At 46.1% G+C, this 22,334-nt stretch overlaps 1 protein-coding gene across 1 annotated transcript in view; it reads right to left on the bottom strand.

The window, feature by feature from the left end:
- CABLES1 (Cdk5 and Abl enzyme substrate 1) overlaps window positions 1–21,285 on the bottom strand; it is a 124,501-nt gene extending 103,216 nt beyond the window's left edge. Inside the window, exon 1 of the mRNA XM_030552912.1 lies at window positions 20,251–21,285. Within this exon, the coding sequence (XP_030408772.1) occupies window positions 20,251–20,825 (575 nt within the window). The 5' untranslated portion in view covers window positions 20,826–21,285. The remainder of the gene's footprint in view (window positions 1–20,250) is intronic.
- Window positions 21,286–22,334: the final 1,049 nt, after the last annotated feature.

Genomic DNA, 22,334 nt, shown 5'->3' with positions numbered 1-22,334 from the left:
CTTAGAAGCCTGAAGTGTATGATATAGGGTGGGTAAAGGACAATACCCCTCTATATGCCCCCAACTGGTGCCGATTGGTTTTGGGGGTGAAGAGAAACAGGAGCCTCTTGGTCTCCCCCCCCTCAAACACACACAATGGGTCAGGTGCACTGGATGGAGCGGACTCACCATCTGGATAGCTCAGCCTCTATACTGTCGGATTTGTCAACAATCTGTACCTTCCAGATGCACAGTATCTCTCAGAGCTCCTCAGAGTAGTGATACTCTGCATTACCCTCTACTTAGGCCTGTGCCTAATAAGCCCAATCAAGCCCAAAATAAGCAGGTACATCACATATCTCATTGTAGCATGGTGGCCATAATTGTGCTGTTTGTGCACTAAAAATCCTATGGTGAGAACATAGGAACTTTTATACTGTCCTAATGTGATGTGTTATTTAACCTGTTACTTCACCAGTGAGCACACTGAGGGAAGGTTGCTCTGATGTTCTAAGTATCCCTGTAGAGAAAAGAATTTGGTGATATGTCCCATTCCAACATGACCGCAAGCTGCACATACAGATTGGAGAGTGGCTGGAACCTACTGCTGTTCACAGGGCAGGTGATGTAAACTGAGTTGTACAACTAAGTATAAAAAACTTCTTAGTATTCTATGTTCTATTTGCAGGTTAGTGAAGGAGAAAGGATGGCTAAATAACTTTGCCCTTCTCCATTTTTTCAAGTATCTTATGTCATGACCAAAGTGGCAGGCAAGCAATAGAAATTAATAAGATGTCTTCCTACAGATTTTCCTCTGTTATGTAAAATCTACAGTTTTCTTTATTAATGTTTCTAGCTCTTTTGTATACAAAAATAGCCTTCAAACTGTGAATCTATGCACTACTGTCTTGAATGTTCCTCTCATTTATCCTAACAGTGTTCATTTGAAAACCTACTCTTTTGAAATAATCTTTGATTTAGGAAGTATTAGGAGTTTTACAAACTACTAGCATACAACCATCAAAATGCAATATAAACAATTACAAAAATGACTTTATTATTCTTTATTTAGAGTCTTAACTTGGAACAATACAGGCACCAAGTTTTTCTATCTGGCAGGGTATTCTCAGGCAAGGCCCCAAACCTGCAATGACTTACCTGTGTCATTAACAGGGCTCCACAACTCTACACAAGGGAGCACTTTGGGGGGAGGGATAGCTCAGTGGTTTGAGCACTGGCCTGCTAAACCCAGTGATGAGCTGCTAAAATCTTAACAACCGGTTCCCTATAAAAAGTTCTGATTTAAGGGATGTGCCACAGCATGTATTTTTTGTACCAATAGGATTACCATACATCCATATTTTCCCGGGAGGAATTCTTGAATTTTAAAAATTCTGCCTAGACAGCGATTTAAGAACAGAAAAGCCTGACATGTCCAGGAAAATACAGATGTATGTTAACCTTATCTAAAGTTCTTTTTTAAAAAGATGGGCCTGAACTAAAAATGAGCTCCGTTCCACATGTGGGTCCCCGCCACCCCCTTGGGGTGTGCTAGGGTGACCAGATGTCCCAATTTTATAGGGACAGTCTCCATTTTTAGGTTTTTTTCTAATATAGGCTCCTATTACCCCTCACTCCCTGTCCCGATTTTTCACACTTGCTGTCTGGTCACCCTACGGTGTGCACATGTGGGGTCCCAGATGCTCCTTGCCCCCCCCCCCCATGAAGCAGGTGTGTAGGGTTACTGCCCTGAGAACTGCAGGGCACCAGTGGACATGTGGCTGGCTGCAGACAGGGGCGTGGGGCAGGGCTAGCTGGAGGCAGGGAGTGTGACACGGGCTGGCTGTGGGTGGCTGTGGGCAGGGAGTGGCTGCGGGCAGAGGATGGCTGCAGGCGGGGGCTGGCTGTGGGCAGCTGCGGGCAGAGGGTGGCTGCAGGTGTCTGCGGGCAGAGGATGGCTGTGGCTCGCGGTGGCTGCAGCTGGCTGCGGGCAGGGGGTGGCTGCAGGCAGAGGGTGGCTGCGGGCAGAGGGTGGGGGGTGGCTGTGGCAGGGAGTGTCTGCGGGTGTCTGCGGGCAGGGGGTGTCTGCGGGCAGGGAGTGGCAGGGGGTGTCTGCGGGCAGGGGGTGGCTGCGGGCAGGGAATGGCAGGGCGTGTCTACGGGCAGGGCATGTCTGCGGGCAGGGGGTGGCTGCAGGTGTCTGCGGGCAGAGGATGGCTGTGGCTCACGGTGGCTGCAGCTGGCTGCGGGCAGGGGGTGGCTGCAGGCAGAGGGTGGGGGTGGCTGTGGCAGGGAGTGGCAGGGGGTGTCTGCGGGCGGGGGGTGGCTGCGGGCAGGGAATGGCAGGGCGTGTCTACGGGCAGGGCATGTCTGCGGGCAGGGGGTGGCTGCAGGTGGCTACGGTCGGGGGTGGCTCGGGCAGGAGGTGTCTGCGGGCAGGGGGTGAAGACGGGGTTTGGCAGAGGGTGGCTGTGGGCACGGGGCAGGGACTCACACAAGAGTGGCTGGGAGCAGCCCAAGCAGCAAGACACAGCCGGGGACCCACCAGGCAGCAGCAGCAGCAGGAGCCCCACGGCCAGAGGTCCAAGGAGCAGCAGCAGCAACAGGGCCAGGAGGCAGCCCACATGGCTCCTGCAACGCAGCGCCCCCTGGCGGCTGGGAGGAGGAATTACATGCTTCCAGCCCAAACCCATCAAAGCTTCCCTTGTGGGAAAGCCAGTTAACAAGCGGTTCTAAAACCACTTCTAAATTTAACAACTGGTTCCTGTGAACCGGCTCCAGCTCACCCCTGGCTAAAACCAGGGTTGTGAGTTCGATCCTTGAGGGGGCCACTTAAGGGTCTGGGGCAAAATCAGTACTTGGTCCTGCTAGTGAAGGCAGGGGGCTGGACTTGATGACCTTTCAGGGTCCCTTCCAGTTCCAGGAGATAGGTATATCTCCATATATTAAAATACTATGTGTGTAACATTAAGCACAAAGGTAAGTCTGCAGGATATGGACCTTAAGAGATGAATCTTCTTACACCACCCAAGACATGTTTAGGAAAGCCTATTTTTAAGATGTGGAGGGTGAATCTCAAAAGCTTTGGAGACTGAGACCCATTCAGATAATCACACAAAGGGTTTGGCTACACCTGCAGGTGTGCAGCGCTGGGAGTTACAGCTGTCTTCGTACAGCTGTGTAGGGAAAGCACTGCAATGTGGCCACACTGACAGCTACCAGTGCTGCAGTGTGGCCACATTTTCAGCATTTGCAGCGCTGTTGGGAGTGGTGCATTGTGGGCAGCTATCCCACAGAGCACCTCGTCCCATTTTGGCGCCGTGGGCTGTGGGAAGGGAGCGGAGGGGGCGGGTTATTCTGCTTCCTGTCCCAATGCCCCGTGATGCATCGCTTCACATCCCAGCAATCCCTGTTTTTCCATCCACGTTTGGCGCCATCTTGACTCTCTCAACGGTTTCTGTGCAACGCGATTTCTGTGGGAAATGGAGCCCGAACTGTTGAGGAGTATGCTGACGAGTGTCACCAGCACATCACGTTTGGCAGTTGAGCCATTCCTTAAGATCCAAAGTGATGAGGAGTCCGATGATAGCAAGTCACCTGACGCATATGACACTAAATTGCTTCTGGCATTCACGGAAATGTTCAGCACCATGGAATGCTGCTTTTGGGCTCGGGAAACAAGCACTGAATGGTGGGATAACATCATCATGGAAGTCCGGGATGACGAGCAGTGGCTGTAGAGCTTTCAGATGAGAAAAGCCACTTTCATGGGACTGTGTGAGGAGCTCGCCTCCACCCTGCAGCGCAAGGACACGAGGATGAGAGCTGCCCTGTCAGTGGAGAAGCGGGTGGCTATTGCAATCTGGAAGCTGGCAACTCCAGACAGCTACCGATCGGTCGCAAACCAGTTTGGAGTGGGAAAGTCAACCGTTGGAATAGTGTTGATGCAAGTTTGCAGGGCCATTAATCGCATCCTGCTAAGAACCGTGACTCTGGGGAATGTGCGGGACATTGTGGCTGGCTTTGCACAAATGGGTTTCCCTAACTGTAGAGGGGCGACAGACGGGACGCATATTCCTATTCTGGCACCACCCCACCTAGCATCCGAGTACGTTAATCGGAAGGGGTATTTCTCTATGGTTCTACAGGCGCTTGTGGATCAACGTAGGCGTTTCATTGACATTAACACAGCTGGCCTGGAAAGGTGCATGATGCACACATCTTTTGGAACACTGGCCTGTTCAGGAAGCTGCAGGCAGGGACTTTTTTCCCAGACCAGAAGATCGCAGTAGGGGACATCAAAATGCCCATTGTGATCCTTGGAGATCAGGCTTACCTGTTAATGCCTTGGCTCATGAAACCATATACAAGGAAGCTTGACAGAAGCAAGGACTGGTTCAACTACAGGCTGAGCCGGTGCTCAAGGACTGTGGAGTGTGCTTTTGGCCGTTTAAAGGGGCGCTGGTGATCTCTGTATGGGAAGCTAGACTTGGGGGAAAGCAGCATCCCTGCGGTTAGATCCGCATGCTGTACCCTCCATAATATTTGTGAAGGGAAGGGTGAAAGATTCAGTCAGGCATGGACCTCTGAAGTTCAACGCCTGGAAGCTGAATTTGCATAGCCAGAGAGCAGGGTTACAAGAGAGGCTCAGCACAGGGCTGCAAGGATTAGGGATGCCTTGAGGAAGGAATTTGAGGCTGAAAACAATAGTAATGTTTGGTGCCTTGCATGGGAGTGAAGTGCAGGGGTTACAATGTTAGTAGGAATCTGTGTTTCCTAAGCTGATTTGCAGTGCCTGTTTCTTTCCTGGGCTAAGGTATATTTGACTTTCTGCAATAATAAAGACTGTTTTCAAAGCCAAAAATTCATTTATTGAAAAGAAAATAACTTTATTGACAGACCCACAACATTTTGGGAACCTAAAAGGGCAGGGGGGTGGGGTGGGGAACTGTACAGTCACAGGTTGAATATGTCCTGTCTGGAGCGCTGTGCAATGACTGCTGCACTTCAGGATGCCTATACTGCATGGTGATGGGGTTGAGTGCAGAGGGTAAGGGTCGTAGTTCTCAGGGCTGGTTGGTGAACCTACAGGTGTTGGAGGCAGCTGGTGGAGGTAAGATCCTGGATGCTGGGGAATGGGATTTTGAGCTGACCTCGGGGCACAAGGGAAAGAGCTTTGGGACGGGTGGGTGGGCGGCGCGGTAGTGCTCTGCCTGCATGGCTACAAGCGCCTGGATAGAGTCCACTTGGCGCGCCAGGATGCTTATCAGTTGCTTTGTCCTTTTCTTCCTGTCCGCTGGATTTTTCTGGCGAATGCTGCTTTCCCTTTCCCTCCAGTCCTGCACTTTTTGATTCTCTGTGACAGAATGATCCATAACTGCTTGCAGCATGTTGGGAGGTCTGCTGCCACCACTGATAAGAAACGTAGGGTAGTGGTGGTTGGAGACTCTCTGCTGAGGGGGACGGAGACACCCATCTGTCGCCCTGACCGTTCATCCCGGGAGGTATGCTGCCTGCCAGGGGCCCGTATCCGAGATGTTACAGAGGCTTTGTCGAGGATTATCCGGCCTTCTGACTACTATCCCATGCTACTCATCCATGTGGGCACAAATGATACTGCGAGGTGTGACGCTGAGCAGATCAAGAGTGACTACAGGGCTCTGGGAGTACGGGTTAAGGAGTTTGGAGCGCAGGTGGTAGTCTCTTCGATTCTTCCTGTTGAAGGTAGGGGTCCGGGCAGAAACAGATGCATCGTGGAGGTGAATGCCTGGCTGCGAAGATGGTGTCGCCAGGAGGGCTTTGGCTTCCTCGACCACGGGATGCTATTTGAGGAAGGACTGCTAGGAACAGATGGCGTTCACCTTTCGAAGCGGGGAAAGGCCTTATTTGCGCACAGACTGGCCAACCTAGTAAGGAGGGCTTTAAACTAGGTTCGACGGGGACAGGTGAGCAAAGCCCACAGGTAAGTGGGGAACAAGACCTGGGAGATGGGTTGGAAACAGGAGGGAGCACGGGCTATAATGGCAGAGAGGAAGGAGGGTCAGGGCGAAGCTGGGAGGCAAGATCAAATCAGTATCTTAGATGCCTTTATACAAATGCAAGAAGTATGGGTAATAAGCAGGAAGAACTGGAAGTGCTAATAAATAAATACAACTATGACATTATTGGCATTACTGAAACTTGGTGGGATAATACACACGACTGGAATGTTGGTGTGGATGGGTATAGTTTGCTCAGGAAGGATAGACAGGGGAAAAAAGGAGGAGGTGTTGCCTTATATATTAAAAATGTACACACTTGGACTGAGGTGGAGATGGGCATAGGAGACGGAAGGGTGGAGAGTCTCTGGGTTAGGCTAAAAGGGGTAAAAAACACAGGTGATGTCGTGCTGGGAGTCTACTACAGGCCACCTAATCAGGCGGAAGAGGTGGATGAGGCTTTTTTCAAACAACTAACAAAATCATCCAAAGCCCAAGATTTGGTGGTGATGGGGGACTTCAACTATCCAGATATATGTTGGGAAAATAACACCGCGGGGCACAGACTATCCAATAAGTTCCTGGACTGCATTGCAGACAACTTTTTATTTCAGAAAGTTGAAAAAGCTACTAGGGAGGAAGCTGTTCTAGACTTGATTTTAACCAATAGGGAGGAACTTGTTGAGAATTTAAAAGTAGAAGGAAGCTTGGGTGAAAGTGATCATGAAATCATAGAATTTGCAATTCTAAGGAAGGGTAGAAAGGAGTACAGCAGAATAGAGACAATGGATTTCAGGAAGGCGGATTTTGGTAAGCTCAGAGAGCTGATAGGCAAGGTCCCATGGGAATTAAGACTGAGGGGAAAAACAACTGAGGAAAGTTGGCAGTTTTTCAAAGGGACGCTATTAAGGGCCCAAAAGCAAGTTATTCCGATGGTTAGGAAAGATAGAAAATGTGGCAAAAGACCACCTTGGCTTACCCTTGAGATCTTGCGTGACCTACAAAATAAAAAGGCGTCATATAAAAAATGGAAACTAGGTCAGATCACGAAGGATGAATATAGGCAAATAACACAGGAATGCAGAGGCAAGATTAGAAAAGCAAAGGCACAAAATGAACTCAAACTAGCCATGGGAATAAAGGGAAACAAGAAGACTTTTTATCAATACATTAGAAGCAAGAGGAAGACTAAGGACAGGGTAGGCCCACTGCTCAATGAGGAGGGGGTAACAGTAACGGGAGACTTGGAAATGGCAGAGATGCTTAATGACTTCTTTGTTTCGGTCTTCACTGAGAAGTCTGAAGGAATGTCTAGTATAGTGAATGCTTACGGGAAGAGGGTAGGTTTAGAAGAGAAAATAAGGAAAGAGCAAGTAAAAAATCACTTAGAAAAGTTAGATGCCTGCAAGTCACCAGGGCCTGATGAGATGCATCCTAGAATACTCAAGGAGTTAATAGAGGAGGTATCTGAGCCTCTAGCTATTATCTTTGGGAAATCATGGGAGACGGGGGAGATTCCAGAAGACTGGAAGGGGGCAAATATAGTGCCCATCTATAAAAAGGGAAATAAAAACAACCCAGGAAACTACAGACCAGTTAGTTTAACTTCTGTGCCAGGGAAGATAATGGAGCAGGTAATCAAAGAAATCATCTGCAAACACTTGGAAGGTGGTACGGTGATAGGGAATAGCCAGCATGGATTTGTAAAGAACAAATCATGTCAAACTAATCTGATAGCGTTCTTTGATAGGATAACGAGCCTTGTGGATAAGGGAGAAGCGGTGGATGTGATATACCTAGACTTTAGTAAGGCATTTGATACAGTTTCGCATGATATTCTTATAGATAAACTAGGAAAGTACAATTTAGATGGGGCTACTATAAGGTGGGTGCATAACTGGCTGGATAACCGTACTCAGAGAGTAGTTGTTAATGGCTCCCAATCCTGCTGGAAAGGTATAACAAGTGGGGTTCCGCAGGGGTCTGTTTTGGGACCGGTTCTGTTCAATATCTTCATCAACGATTTAGATGTTGGCATAGAAAGTACGCTTATTAAGTTTGCGGACGATACCAAACTGGGAGGGATTGCAACTGCTCTGGAGGACAGGGTCAAAATTCAAAATGATCTGGACAAATTGGAGAAATGGTCTGAGGTAAACAGGATGAAGTTCAATAAAGATAAATTCAAAGTGCTCCACTTAGGAAGGAACAATCAGTTTCACACATACAGAATGGGAAGAGACTGTCTAGGAAGGAGTATGGCAGAAAGAGATCTAGGGGTCATAGTGGACCACAAGCTTAATATGAGTGAACAGTGTGATACTGTTGCAAAAAAAGCAAACATGATTCTGGGATGCATTAACAGGTGTGTTGTAAACAAGACACGAGAAGTCATTCTTCCGCTTTACTCTGCGCTGGTTAGGCCTCAACTGGAGTATTGTGTCCAGTTCTGGGCACCGCATTTCAAGAAAGATGTGGAGAAATTGGAGAGGGTCCAGAGAAGAGCAACAAGAATGATTAAAGGTCTTGAGAACATGACCTATGAAGGAAGGCTGAAGGAATTGGGTTTGTTTAGTTTGGAAAAGAGAAGACTGAGAGGGGACCTGATAGCAGTTTTCAGGTATCTAAAAGGGTGTCATCAGGAGGAGGGAGAAAACTTGTTCACCTTAGCCTCCAATGATAGAACAAGAAGCAATGGGCTTAAACTGCAGCAAGGGAGATTTAGGTTGGACATTAGGAAAAAGTTCCTAACTGTCAGGGTAGTTAAACACTGGAATAGATTGCCTAGGGAAGTTGTGGAATCTCCATCGCTGGAGATATTTAAGAGTAGGTTAGATAAATGTCTATCAGGGATGGTCTAGACAGTATTTGGTCCTGCCATGAGGGCAGGGGACTGGACTCGATGACCTCTTGAGGTCCCTTCCAGTCCCAGAGTCTATGAGTCTATGAGTCTATGTCTTCTTTGCTTTTTCGTGGCTTCTTCCAGAGGTTTTGGAGTCTTTGAGCTGTTGATAACGCAGGCAGCCGAGATCTCAAGGTTGCTTGTGGAAAGGCAAAAAAGGCAACACTTAACAGAGGCAGCATTGTTTATATCAGACAGTTATTCCCACACAGTGAAAGAGTTTACAGTCTTCACAATAGAATAATTTCCCATACCAAAGAGAGCGCACATAACCCCCAGGAGCCTCGAAATGGTGAGTAAGGAGCACTGATTGCTTCAGGGCTGTACTGTCCTCGGGGTTTCTGTGCGTTGGGGAAAGCAAACAGCTGTCGGGGGCACCTACACTGAACACTCTCCCAACATTTTCCACAGGAGTTGATCCTGGAAGATATCTCACTGCTGCGGGTCACCTGGGAAGAGAGGGAGGGTCTTCTACAGCAATGCGGATTCCACCCTGGCCCCTATGCAGTTTGCCTGTGTCTTGCAATGGTCCCCCCACCCCTTGCGGCACAGTGGCGCAGACGCGTTAGCCTGACTGGGACAAGGACCACAGTGGCTCTCCCAATAAACTTGGGCAAGCGCATTGCCCACGCTATTCCACATCTAGGCATGCATGCAGCCCTAACCCTCCCTCCTCTCCCGAAAAATTTCCATCCTGAAAATAAAATACGCTTACTGGGAACCCACTCCTCTGTTTGTCCTTCACCAAGTACCGGCTGCTGCGACTGGCTACCTTCCTCCTGGCTTGAGAAGAGCTCCTGGCTGCATGCCTCCAGGGACTCTGGGGTGTCTCCCCCCACCCCAGTACCCTCACTCTCGGTTTCCTCCTCTCCCCCTTCCACCTCCCCTACCCCACTCTGAAGTGTCCATCGTGGTCCTCGGATTGGTGGTGGGGTCACCCCCAAGTATCGCATCCAGCTCTTTGTAAAAACGGCAGGTTGTGGGGGCAGCGCCGGAGCGGCAGTTTCCCTCGCGGGCTTTGCAATAGGCACTCCGCAGCTCCTTCACTTTAACCCTGCACTGCAGCGCGTCCCGGTCATGGCCCCTTTCCAGCATGGCCCTTGATATCTGCCCATAGGTATTGTAATTCCTACGGCTGGAACGCAGCTGGGACTGCACAACTTCCTCCCCCCAAACACTGATGAGGTCCAGCAACTCACCATTGCTCCATGCTGGGGCTCGTTTGGTGCGTGGAGGCATGGTCAACTGGAAAGATTCACTGATTGCAATCCACACCTGCCTGAGCAAACAGGAAGGGGATTTTTAAAATTCCCGGGGCATTTAAAGGGTGAGTCACCTGAGGCCAGGGCAGTAGAGTTCGAACTGATGAGCAGAGTGGCTGAACAGGCATTCTGGGATACCTCCGAATACCTCTGGAGGCCAATAACAGCGCTTTTGGTGGCCACACTGGCGGAGCAGCGCTGCATCACCAGCGCTGCAGTCGTTATTCCCCAGGCCAAGGTGGAGTACAGCCAGCACTGTAGCCAGGGAGATACAGCGCTGTATGTGCCTTGCAAGTGTGGACGGTGAGTGAGTTGCAGCACTGTAAAGCCACCACCAGCACTGCAACTCTCCAGTGTAGCCAAACCCAAAGGTTAAGATGTTTATCCAAAGTGCATGTTTATAAAATTAAGTGGCCAAAGTTGTAACAACAGGGTGGAAGAGAAAAATGCAAGTCACAGTCTTGAGCCATGCTAGTAGTACCTGTTTTACACTCAAACATGTCTGGTTTTCTTTAATTGCACCTGTTGTATTACTAGCCCTGATCTTGTGGAATTCCCACTTGCTTCAGTGGGAGCTCTAGGCAATGGGGACCTGCAAGACTAGACCAAATTCTACGCTTGGGTACATCAATGCATATCTATGATTAACTCCACTGACATCAGTGTAACTGAGCATAGCATCTGGCCCACTGTATGTAATGACATGTCTGTCATGGGATCAGTTGGTGTGTGTATAAATGTTACTATTACAGTTAAATGCAAAGGTGTAAGCTTAAATTTGATTTAGTCTCTTAGTCCTTACTCAGGTAAAGTCCCACTGAGTTCCAGCGGAAGTCAAGGAAGTGAAGACTTGGCTCTGACTTGTTAAAATCTTAGTTTTAAATACTTCATAGCTTCCACTCTGACTTCCTATAGACAAATTTCTCACTGCTCTGGAAAAAGATCAGATATAATCCAGTTTGAGTATTATTTCCTAGAAACAAGGCACTCACTGGATTATAGAGTATTATTCCCTTTTTACAATGGGAAAATTGAGAATTTCATATATATTTTAGCAAATAGTAAAGATATAAGGGTATACTCTCAACTAGAGTGAGCGAGTTTTAAAAATCACCCTCATCTGTAACTCTTTTGATGTTGTCAGTTTAAGATAACAACAGTTCTTAAACTATGGTCCATGGAGAGCTGGCTGGCCCCATGGTACTAGCCACTCTTCATTTCCAACTGCTTCTACCAATCTCCAGGCTCTTCATTGCAAAGAAGCATCTGGAAACAAGGAGAACCAGCCAAGCTGCTGCTAAGAGGAGGACAGAGAGGAACTTCACCAGTGGGAATGGAAGTGCCAGACTCAAGTTACATATGCAAACCTGTCAAAGCTTCTTCAATTATCCCTCCCTTCCCCTGATACCTCTCATACATTTCACACACCTACTAATCCTTGATATGTTAAGCAATTATATGGGATAGCCACAAACTTTCAGAGAGTTGAGGCTGGAGGTTAAAGGTTTACAGTTACCTGAAAACATAGGTATACAGTATAAACACAGCTCCTGCCAAGTCCCTGCTGTTACACTTTTGTCAGCTAACAAATACACACTTAGTATTTGGTATAGCTACTCAACACTGTTTGGTCAACAATGCTTCTATCAGATTCTTATGTATTCTAAAAAGGGCTGTCAATTAATTGCAGTTACCTCATGCAATTAATTCAAAAAAATTAATTGTGACTAAATGCAATTTTAATCACACTTTAATCACACCAATTGAAATTTATTAAATATTTTGGCTGTTTTTCTACATTTTCATACATATTGCATTCTGTGTTGTAATTGAAATCAAAGTGTATATTTTTTTAATTACAAATATTTTCACTGTAAAATGGTAAACAAAGGAAATGGTATTTTTCAGTTCACCTCATACAAGTATTGCAGTGCAATCATGAAAATGCAACTTACAAATGTAGAATTGTTTTGGTTTTGAGTGCAGTTATATAAAAAAATGGAAAATTTTAGAGCCTACAAGTCCACTCAGTCCTACTTCTTGTTCAGCCAATCACTAAGACAGACAAGTTTGTTTACATGTACAGGAGATAATGCTGCCCTCTTCTTTTTTACAATGGCACCAGAAAGTGAGAACAGGCATTTGCATGGCACTTTTGTAGCTGGCATTGCAAAGTATTTACATGACAGATATGCTAAATATTCATATGCCCCTTCATGCTTCAGCCACCATTCCAGAGGACATGCTTCCATGCTGATGATGCTTCTAAAAAAAAATGGGTTCATTAAATTTGTGACACAATTATCCCCCAAGGAGTTCAATGTCCCCTGCTCTGTTTTATCTGCATTCTGCCATATATTTCATGTTATAGCAGTCTCAGATGATGACCCAGCACATGTTGTTCATTTTAAGAACACTTTCACTGCAGATATTACAAAATGCAAAGAAGGTAAAAGTGTGAGATTTCTAAAGATAGCTACAGCACTCGACCCAAGATTTAAGAATCTGAAGTGCTCTCCAAAATCTGAGAGGGACAAAGCGTAGAGCATGCTTTCAGAAGTCTTAAAACAGCAACACTCTGATGCAGAAATTACAGAAACCGATCCACCAAAAAAGAAAAATCAACATTCCGCTGGTGGCATCTGACTCAGATAATGAAAATAAACGTGCATCGGTCTGCACTGCTTTGGACTGTTATCAAGCAGAACCCGTCATCAGCATGGACACATGTCCCTTGCAATGGTGGTTGAAGCATGAAGGGACATATGACTATTTAGCACATCTGGCATGTAAATATCTTGCAATGCCATCTGCAACAGTGTCATGTGAACTCCTGTTCTCACTTTCAGATGACATTGTAAACAAGTGGGCAGCATTATATCCTGCAAATGTAAACATATTTGTTTGTCTGAGTGATTGGCTGAACAAGAAATAGGACTGAGTGGACTTGTAGGCTCTAAAATTTTACATTGTTTTATTTTTGAATGCAGTTTTTTGTACATAATTCTACATTTGTAAGTTCAATGTTCATGATAGAGATTTCACTACAGTATTTCTATTAGATGAATTGAAAAAGACTGTTTTTTACAAGGCAAATACTTGTAATCAAACATAAAGTGAGCACTGTGCAGTTGTATTCTGTGTTGCAATTGAAATCAATATACTTGAAAATGTAGAAAACCTCCAAAAATATTTAAATAAATGGCATTCTATTATTAACAGTGCAATTAATCATGATTAATTTTTTTATCAAGATTAATTTTTAATCACTTGACAGCCCTAATGCTAAATGATCTAGAAATGAATTAATATTAATTCCCATGATTTTTTTTATTGATGGCTAAATAAAGAGATCAGTCTGATTTATAATGGCTGCATATACTAAAAACTGTTCTAGTGCACATACTGACTTGACAGTAACTTAGTGTTGTACATTTTTCCTGTCTTTTGTCATTCTTTTGTTTGACAAATGAACCTTACTAAGTGCCCTAATAAAGCCTTGGAATTTGGTGGAGTGGAGCCTTTTTTACAGGATGTGGTTATTTCCCTTAATTTCCAGTCTTTTATCTTATTAGCATTTGTGAAGCTGATACAGTCCGTTATCCCTGCTGTGTATATCAGCTGGAGCATCATAGCTGTTATACTAAAATAAACTTTGCTCATTAGTAGAACAGCGCAACTATTTGACTTGATAGTACTGTTTTGCATAATAAAATGGGATGGTTTGGCTAACTTTTCCCCTAGCTGTCCCCTAATGCACCCCCCCATAAATATGGATGGGAAAGGAAGTTACAAAATCTGTATTATGGATGGACTGATTTTTATTTCTCCTAGACTCCTGGATGAAACTCAAATTTATAGACAGCTTTTCAACTGCTATACATCGAAAGAGAATTTCAAGTTTATATATACATGGTTCCTGTAATGAAAAAAATATATAGCTATGTCTGACCTCAACTGCCGTCTTCAGTCATTTTACATACCATTACTGCCTTCTCATATGCTTCTCTGGCAATGAAAGTCCTCAAGACTAACCTTGGTAGAGAGCAGTGCCACTATGACATATTCTTCCATCAACTACTTCAGAGGGGTTCTCTAGCAATCATTTATTATGGGGCTCAAATTTCTATATTTAATTGCTCTGGAACTTTCAGAGGTACCATCCCTGTTCCTGGTCTTAGTGTTGTAGCTGCTACAGTGGGACAGGAAGTGTTCCCAGGAGTATGGAGACAAGGAAGTGGTGTGACTCCTTCCTGAAAACCCCTGAGGAGGTTTTCAGCCCAAAGGTGCAACAAATAATACTTTGCACTTGTATAACACACTTCATCCCAGAACGTCAAAGCACTTTGCAAATATTAATTTAATCAAACAACTATCCTGTGACATACACAAGTATGACCACCATCTTACGGAGGAGGAAATGGAGGTAAAGGGCCTATGTGAACTCAGCACTACTGAAATCAGGCTTCACAGAACTTGTCCAAAGACACACAGCAGGTCTATTACAGACCTGGGAACAGACATCAAATTTCCTGTGTCCAAGTCTATGCCTTAACCCCAAGAGCACTGTTCCTTTAAGACTGAGAAGGAAGCCATTCACCCTGGGGACATGGAGCCCACTAGAAAATCTACCTTCCCTCAAATGATAAGTAAGGTGTACTAAGGAGTTATGGGATTCCTTAAAGTAGCAGTTCTCAAACTGTGGGTTGGAACCCCAACATGAGTCATGACCCCATTTTAATGGGGTTGCCAGAGCCAGCATTAGACTGAAGCCCAAGCTCCTTCCCACTTGGGGGTGTGGGGCTTGGACCCCCTCTTCCCCCACTCGGGACGGTAGAGCTTGGGCTCCGGCTCTGCCCCCACTCCCACAAAGGGTCATGTAGTAATTTTGTTGTCAGAAGTGGCTCACAGTGCAATGAAGTTTGAGTACCGCTGCAAGGTTTGAGTTAAGTTAATTCGAATCTTCAAGCAAACATGACAGGTTTGACTCACTGCCAACCTTTTGCAAACTGAATACCGGGATTCAGCTCCTGAACAGCCCCCTAATGAGTTGTTGCATCTCTAGCACCCACCCAGATTCTTTTTTTTTTTTTAAATCTAAATTTCTAAGGATGTTATCCATCTTTTTTAAGGGACTATTACTTAGTGGAGGGCCAAAATAGGTTCTGTAAATTAAAAATGACCAATGGCATTATTAATAAACATTTTCATGTTTTAAACTGTTTTTGTTTGGGTTTTTAAAATATTCCCTCTTCATGACTTTGCTACCAAAAATGTCACAACACTGTGCTAGTTCACGAGAACCTAAGTGTGAAAGTGACTCCTACCGGCACTGTCCAAACTGAGCGAGCTGGAAGATAAATAATATTGGTGAACTTCAAATAATGAAAAGTAAACTAGATTTTTAATGTTAGAAAACTAATCCGGATAGCTACTAAAACATGGATATAAATGTATTTTTCTTTAGTGGGACAATATACCATCTTAAAGTAAATTAAATTTCAGGCCAGAACTACTTGATTGTCTCTTTAAATGAACAATGCTCAATTACTTGACATCTGTTCCCTTCTGTTCCTTTTCCAATATCTGTTGTCCAAAAAGTGATTCCTTACTCTAATCCTACTGGGATGAGAAAGGCAAATGATGAAAAGTAAAGTTTAAACCCCATATCTGGTCATTATTGCCAGCAATTCTCAAAAATAACAAAACCTATTATGCTAGTCTCTTACAATTTGGCCCACAAAAAGGGTTCAGTTTTGCCTTTGAGTATGAGAGGGCCCTACTGTCTGGCTCAATTACTCCACTGAAGTTAACACAACAGAGGGCAACATCGCTGAACAAAATATCAATGTTTATTTTTCATAAATAGCTATGGAGGTAAATGCTTTAGCTGTAAGTGAAAAGCAATCACATTTGTTGTTTCAGGATCAGATTTTACCACCTTTATTCATGTTTACTCCATAGACAGGCCCAATGGGACTACCAGAAGCCTGAGGTGCTCTGTACCTCAAGTAGTCTACCATTTTTAGCCATCTGTTTAACAGATCATTTAAAATAAATAAAACCTTAGGCACCAGATAAATTAATCAGAATTTCAGCATCTATGTACCAACTTTAAAATCAGGGTTAGAGTTTTTTTCTTGCATACACATAATTATATATCAGCTTCCAAACAGCAAGCAGCTCCATGTTCTTGTATAGTTTGTTTCTTGTGAATAAATGTACAGCAGAAACCCAAACCACATTAATGATAACCTTGTTAAATATAAACAAGTATGCAATTATTGAAACTGCTAACACAAACAAAAAAGGCAGGAAACTCTAATTATATGTTCACAATAGCTTCTGGAAACTAATTAAAAACAAAAACATTATATAGCATGTCTTGTATGATATTTTAATAGAAAATGATTTCATGTTACTATATAACAAAGTGCATGTCTAAACATAGAGGACTAGTCTTTCAAATGGCAGATCAAACTCAAGTCTGCAACAAGGGGAGAGGGAGAAAGCAAATACAAAGACATTCTCTGAACACTTTATTTTACTCTCTTCCACTCCCTTCTAATCCCTATACTCTCATCACTGATAACCACTACCTAATGACTCTCCTTTGGGTGCGCTAATGACTGTCTTGCGACAATTTTTTTCTCTCCTTGTCATCTTGCTCATAGTGGAAGGCCATATGCAGAGCATTTGGCTCTTTTCTCACCATTAACGGAACAGCAGAAGGTCTTGAACTCTGTCCTTGGGCTTATGTCAGCAATGTGCATGCTTATGATTTATCTGTTATGTAGTTCTCTTGTAAGACTAGGTCCTAGTGGATAATTTGTAAGTAGGGATAGTCTAATGGCTGTTCATTGTGCATAATGTATACTTGAGCCCAAAGGCTAATATAAGATCTCTGAAAGGACACCTTATGCACTGTGTGCAAGCTAGAGTACTCAAGTTGGTGCTGCTTTATAATTTTAGTATCTATTTACCAGGTATTTTGAAAGGTGCCATGTGCATTTTATAATGGCAATATATTCAGTGTGGGCCAAGCTCTGCTCTAGATTACATCCATGCAATCTCACTATAGTCAGCACAGTTGCACAGGTGTAACTGAAGGGAAAACGTGTCATTAAAGAGCACACAAGTGATACAAACCTCAGGGCCAAATTTACCAGGCATCCCACTTATACCAGAGATTAATTTAGCCCAAGAAGAAGTAACTGCATGAGAAAACACTTCTAGCTTCAAATCTATAAATCTGGGTGCACTGCCAGCACCACATAAGCACATGGAGAACTCAGAGAGGGCCAATACCTGATTGGTATTGTATATTGGGTGAGCAGTTGTTCAGGTTTCTCTCTCTCTCTCTCAGCTTTCCAATAATCCACTCTGCTGTTTGTATGCAGAATAAAGTGAAACCTACAAGGCTCCTCATAACCAGTACTTTTGCAGCATTAAACACTGAGCTGGTTTAGGAAATACTGATCTGTGGGGATTCCCCCTAGTGTAAGAAATCTTGATTGCCTATTAGATTAGATAACGCAGTCTACAAGTCAGATTGAATAAGCGGGTATGCAGTCAACAGACAATTTTTCATTTGCTATATCTCCAACTTTTCCAGGCAAGCTAATATAAAAAGCTGTATGTACTGGGGAGGGAAACTAAACAACCAAGCAGGGACAGAAATGAGAAGGGAAACATTGCAGAACAACAGGGGCAAGGGGTTGGCAGGAAGATCAGAGGAGTCCAGTTAAGAAGTGACACAGATGAGATCTGAAGAAGTCCCATCCAGATCTCTTCAGCTAGGCAGAAGATGTCTAGTCTATAATATATGCATGCAATGAAAAATAAGAAGGATCTTTGGGACTCCAGTAAGTCTTTACAGGAGCACTAATACAACTATTATTCAGTAAGGAGAACACAGGGGTGAGGGGAAAATCTTCTCTTGAACAGTAACAGAGCACTGCTCTGAACATCTCTTTTTTAAAAAATGGAGGAACTCGTAGCAAAGGAGGAACTATAGATGAAGACTAGAACTAGATTGAAGCTTGGGTTCAATAGGGTACATCACTAGCAGCTATTTTATTGGGGGCTTACCTCAGCATCAACATCTGTAAAGGGATCTCAGAAAGCTAAGACTACAATTCAGATCAAATCAAGGACAGGGGGTATACAGTATTGAGGTAATTTTCATTTGGTAGAGCTCCAGTCTTTCTACTAAAGCTAACCCTTAAAAGGCTGTTTCTACAGCAGCCTCTGGTACTTTTATGATCAATTACCCTTATAAGATGTTGAAGCATGAGAGTCAAAGTCTACTTAGCTAAGTCTATGGGAGAAATAGAAAGAAGTGAGCGTGACAAATGGGGAATCTAGGAGTGGCAAATTATGCTGGTCTGGAGAAGCATGGTTTCTGCCTCCAGTTTCTTCCTTGCCCCACCGTGACACCTAAGCATATTAAGCGAATGAGGATTATTGTGTAACTATGGTGCATTTATTCCATAATGCATATATACATTTGTACATGGTTGAGTATTCTTAGTAGACATCTTTAGAAATATTTAAGCAAGCAAGATTTTTCTCTGTGGGAGTGTCCATTAAAAGGGCAAACTAATATCCAGTGGCACAAGGTGGTAAGACATTCACCATAAAAAAAAAGTGGTGTCTGTAGATAAAAGGTCTGCTTAAGGGGTTAGCAAGTCTCATTTCTTTCATGTATTTTTGGACCTCATCCAATCATTGAAGTCAATGGAAAGTAGACTTTGGAGCAGGGTCTTTCAATAGTATTTGTGTCAGCAGTCTGTCTAGAAAGCACTCAGAATGATAGTTCAGTCCACTGCATTTACATAAATGAGAAAACAAGGGGGTAAGTCTTTGGATTTATTAATAAGAAAACCAATGTTGCACTAAGTATTTAAAAAAGGATATCTGGTAAGACTATACATATGAGTTTAAACCTGAACCACATTTAGGGTGAAACTTTGAAAAACTTGCCTGCTAATTTATCAGGGAATGCATTAATCAGCATGACACAGCTAAATCCACAGTACACATATAAATATCCACATTCACATACTAAAATTATTATTTGTTCTCTCCATGGTGCCTCCAGCTGATGGGACATAAATGCCCCAACTACAAGAAGTTTACCTATTCTTTGTGGTACTGTAATTTACACCAGTACGACTGTCATTATCCCTCACCTCACTGGTTCCCAGATACTGTCAAATGATAATATTTAAACTTTTGAGCATCTGCTCTATGTGCATGCTAAAAGAAAATGCTTCAACTCTGAAAATGTTCATGGAAGTTAAAGGAATGATGTGCGCTTAAAGTGAGAACTGTGCAGAACTGTCATGTATGGCTCATTTATTCATCAGGATTATTACAACACTGCAATTCTTAATCTATTAGGTAAACAGAATGCTTACACTGGAGGGGGAGGAGGTAAACCTCACCGATCAATATTTCAAAATCCAGATCTGCATCTGAACCTTACAAACTAACACTGATACTTGGGTCAGTTTGTTAAAAATGCCAGAATAAGGTTAAGAACAGATAAATTGCCTGCTACCCATTAATGGAAAAAAGGAGAGGCAATAATTTAGCAAACAGGCCTTTTCTCCTGTCACAGACCCAATGACACACTAACGATTAACAGTCTATCAAGAGCTATTTTTAACCCTGTATCCGATCTGCTCTCTAACCTGGCCCCTCCACAGATGTTCACATGCGCCAGGAAACGTGCACTGACGGGTCTCCTGAGCACGGGGCACCAGCCCCTGAAACAAGCGTTAACTGCACATATTTTAATGGGCAGCGGACAGAACTTCAGCGGGGAAGGGGGCGTTGTATAAACAGAACGGTCTTGGCGCAGCTGAAACCAGAACCAATGGGTTTGCCAAGGTGACCTGGGCTAAGTTCAAAAGCACGCAGCCCCCGCCCCCCCGGAGGTTGGGTGTTGCTAACCCGGGCTGGAGTTAGCTCCAGGAGACCGGGCCCCATCCCCGCTGGCACCTTCAGGGGTCAGTGTCGCCTGCCCGCTTGCAAGCGTCACCCACCGGCCCGCGCGGTGCCCTGTGCACGCCGCACCCGGGACTCGCGCCGGGAGACTGGGGGGAGCACGGGGCTCGCTTACCGGGACCGCTGCAGCTCCAAGGCGCCGGGGCCGCCCTGCTCCAGGCAGCAGTAGCCCTGCGGGATGGGTCTGGAGAAGGACACGGGCAGGATTCCCTGAGTGAAGGAGTTGAGGCGGCCCCTGCTGCCGCCGGCCGCCCCGGAGGCGGTCCCCGAGCCCAGGAAGGCGGCTGCCGGCACCTGCACGCTGGCGAAGGCGTCCTCCTCCTCCTCTTCCTCCGGCGGCTCCCCAGCCGCTGCCGCGGGGCTCGACAGCCGGCCGCTGCCGCAGTGGCCCCCCGGCTGCTGCGGAGCCGCTGCCGCGGCGGGGGGCTGGAAGGCGCCCAGGCTGTGGCGAGTCCTGGCGCTGCCGGCTGCCGCCTTGGCAGCGCCCCCGCTCTGCTCCGCGCCGCTCTCCTCCTGCGGCGGCGGCGGCGGCCGGCCGTCCAGCGAGATGTTGGTGAGGAAGGAGAGCGCTGCCTGCCTGCGCCGGGGGTCCATGCGCGGCGGCGGCTTCCTCAGGCAGGGCTCCAGCGGCGGCTGCTGCAACGCGCTGCTGGCGCTGCCAGGGCTGCTGGTGGCAGCCGCCGCCGCCATTGTCCGGGGCTCGCTCCTTCCCTTCGCCTCCCGCTCCCCCAGGCCGTCGCCGCGGCGAGGCAGCGGCTCTCGGGCAGGCTGCGGAGGAGAAGGGTTAGCAGGCAGGGCGAGGGAGCGGTGGCTGGCCTGGCATGCCTCCCCGCCTCCCTCCCCCTGGCTGGCTGGGCAGGGGTGGCTCGCTGCCTTTGCCTTGCCCCCGCCCGCCTCTCCCCCCCACCCCCGCTCCTCGGGCAGTGTTAACAGTCGTTATAGGTGCACTCGCCCTGCCATAACACAGCAATCACGTGTGGGGACTAGCGAGCTGGGAAGAAAACAAAAGCCGCAGCCAGCAGCTGGAGGAGGAGGCTGGGTGTAAGCCAGCTCCCTCCTGTCAGCCCTTCTGGTTTTTCCTCCTCCTTGTGTCTGTGCGCTGGGGGAAGGCAGGGGCGGAGGGTGGAGTCTGGGTGTAGTGCCCAGCACATGGTCCTGAAGTGGTTACATAAGTCCGTTCAGGGTCCCAGGGTTTAGTAACCCTCAGGCTCCTCTGCCAGGCCGTGGCTCCCGAAGAAGCAGCGTGGTCTGCAGAGAGGGCTGGTGGACTAGGAAGCCCAGAGCCCTCAGTCCCAGTTTAGCCAGCGACTCGCTGGGTGGTCTGGAGCCAGTCACTTAATCCTTGTGCATTTCATTTCCACACTGTAAACCCTGTCTAGAGCACATTCCTCCCAAGGAGTCTGAAGGACTTTACCAACAGCTATGTAAGGTATCCCTGTGGTTGCTAAGACTGTAGTAACCCCAAATGTACAGTACCTGCCCTCTTAACTTGTGTATATTTAATTTTAAACATGAACTTTAATAACATTTTTATATCTGAATCCACAATCTTCAATGTAGTTATCCACATAACACACCCCCATAAGGTAGAGCAGTGCTATTAAGTAGGGCTGTCAAACAATTCTAAACAATAATCACAGTTAATCATGAGATTAAAAAAATAACTGTGATTAATCGCAGTTATAATTGCACTGTTAAACAATAATAGAATACCAATTTAAATTCAGCATGGAAGCATGCCCTCTGGAATGGTGGCCAAAACATGAAGGGGTATATGAATGTTTAGCGGGGAGTCGCGGGCTGGACGGGACTCTGCTTTAACGCCAAGAAGTGCGCGTCCCTCCATGTCGACAGGAGCAAGAGAGACTCGGTGCAGACAACGGAGTTCCAGATCCAGGGCGAGTCTGTTGTTCCCCTGGCAGAAGGACAGGCGTACCAACACCTCGACACGCCGACTGGTGTCCGCGTCCGGCAGACCCCTGAGGACACCATCCGGGAGATCCTACAGGATGCTGCCAAGATCGACGCATCCCTGCTGGCGCCGTGGCAGAAGATCAACGCCCTCAACACTTTCCTGATCCCCCACATCACCTTCGTCTTAAGAGGTTCTGCCGTGGCAAAGGTGCCCCTCAACAAGGCAGACAACACCATCCGGCAGCTGGTTAAGCAGTGGCTGTCCCTGCCCCAGAGAGCCAGCAA

Source organism: Gopherus evgoodei, chromosome 2 (assembly GCF_007399415.2).
Source record: "Gopherus evgoodei ecotype Sinaloan lineage chromosome 2, rGopEvg1_v1.p, whole genome shotgun sequence".
Classification (NCBI taxonomy): Eukaryota; Metazoa; Chordata; order Testudines; family Testudinidae; genus Gopherus; species Gopherus evgoodei.
This window is presented reverse-complemented; position numbering and strand designations above follow the sequence as displayed.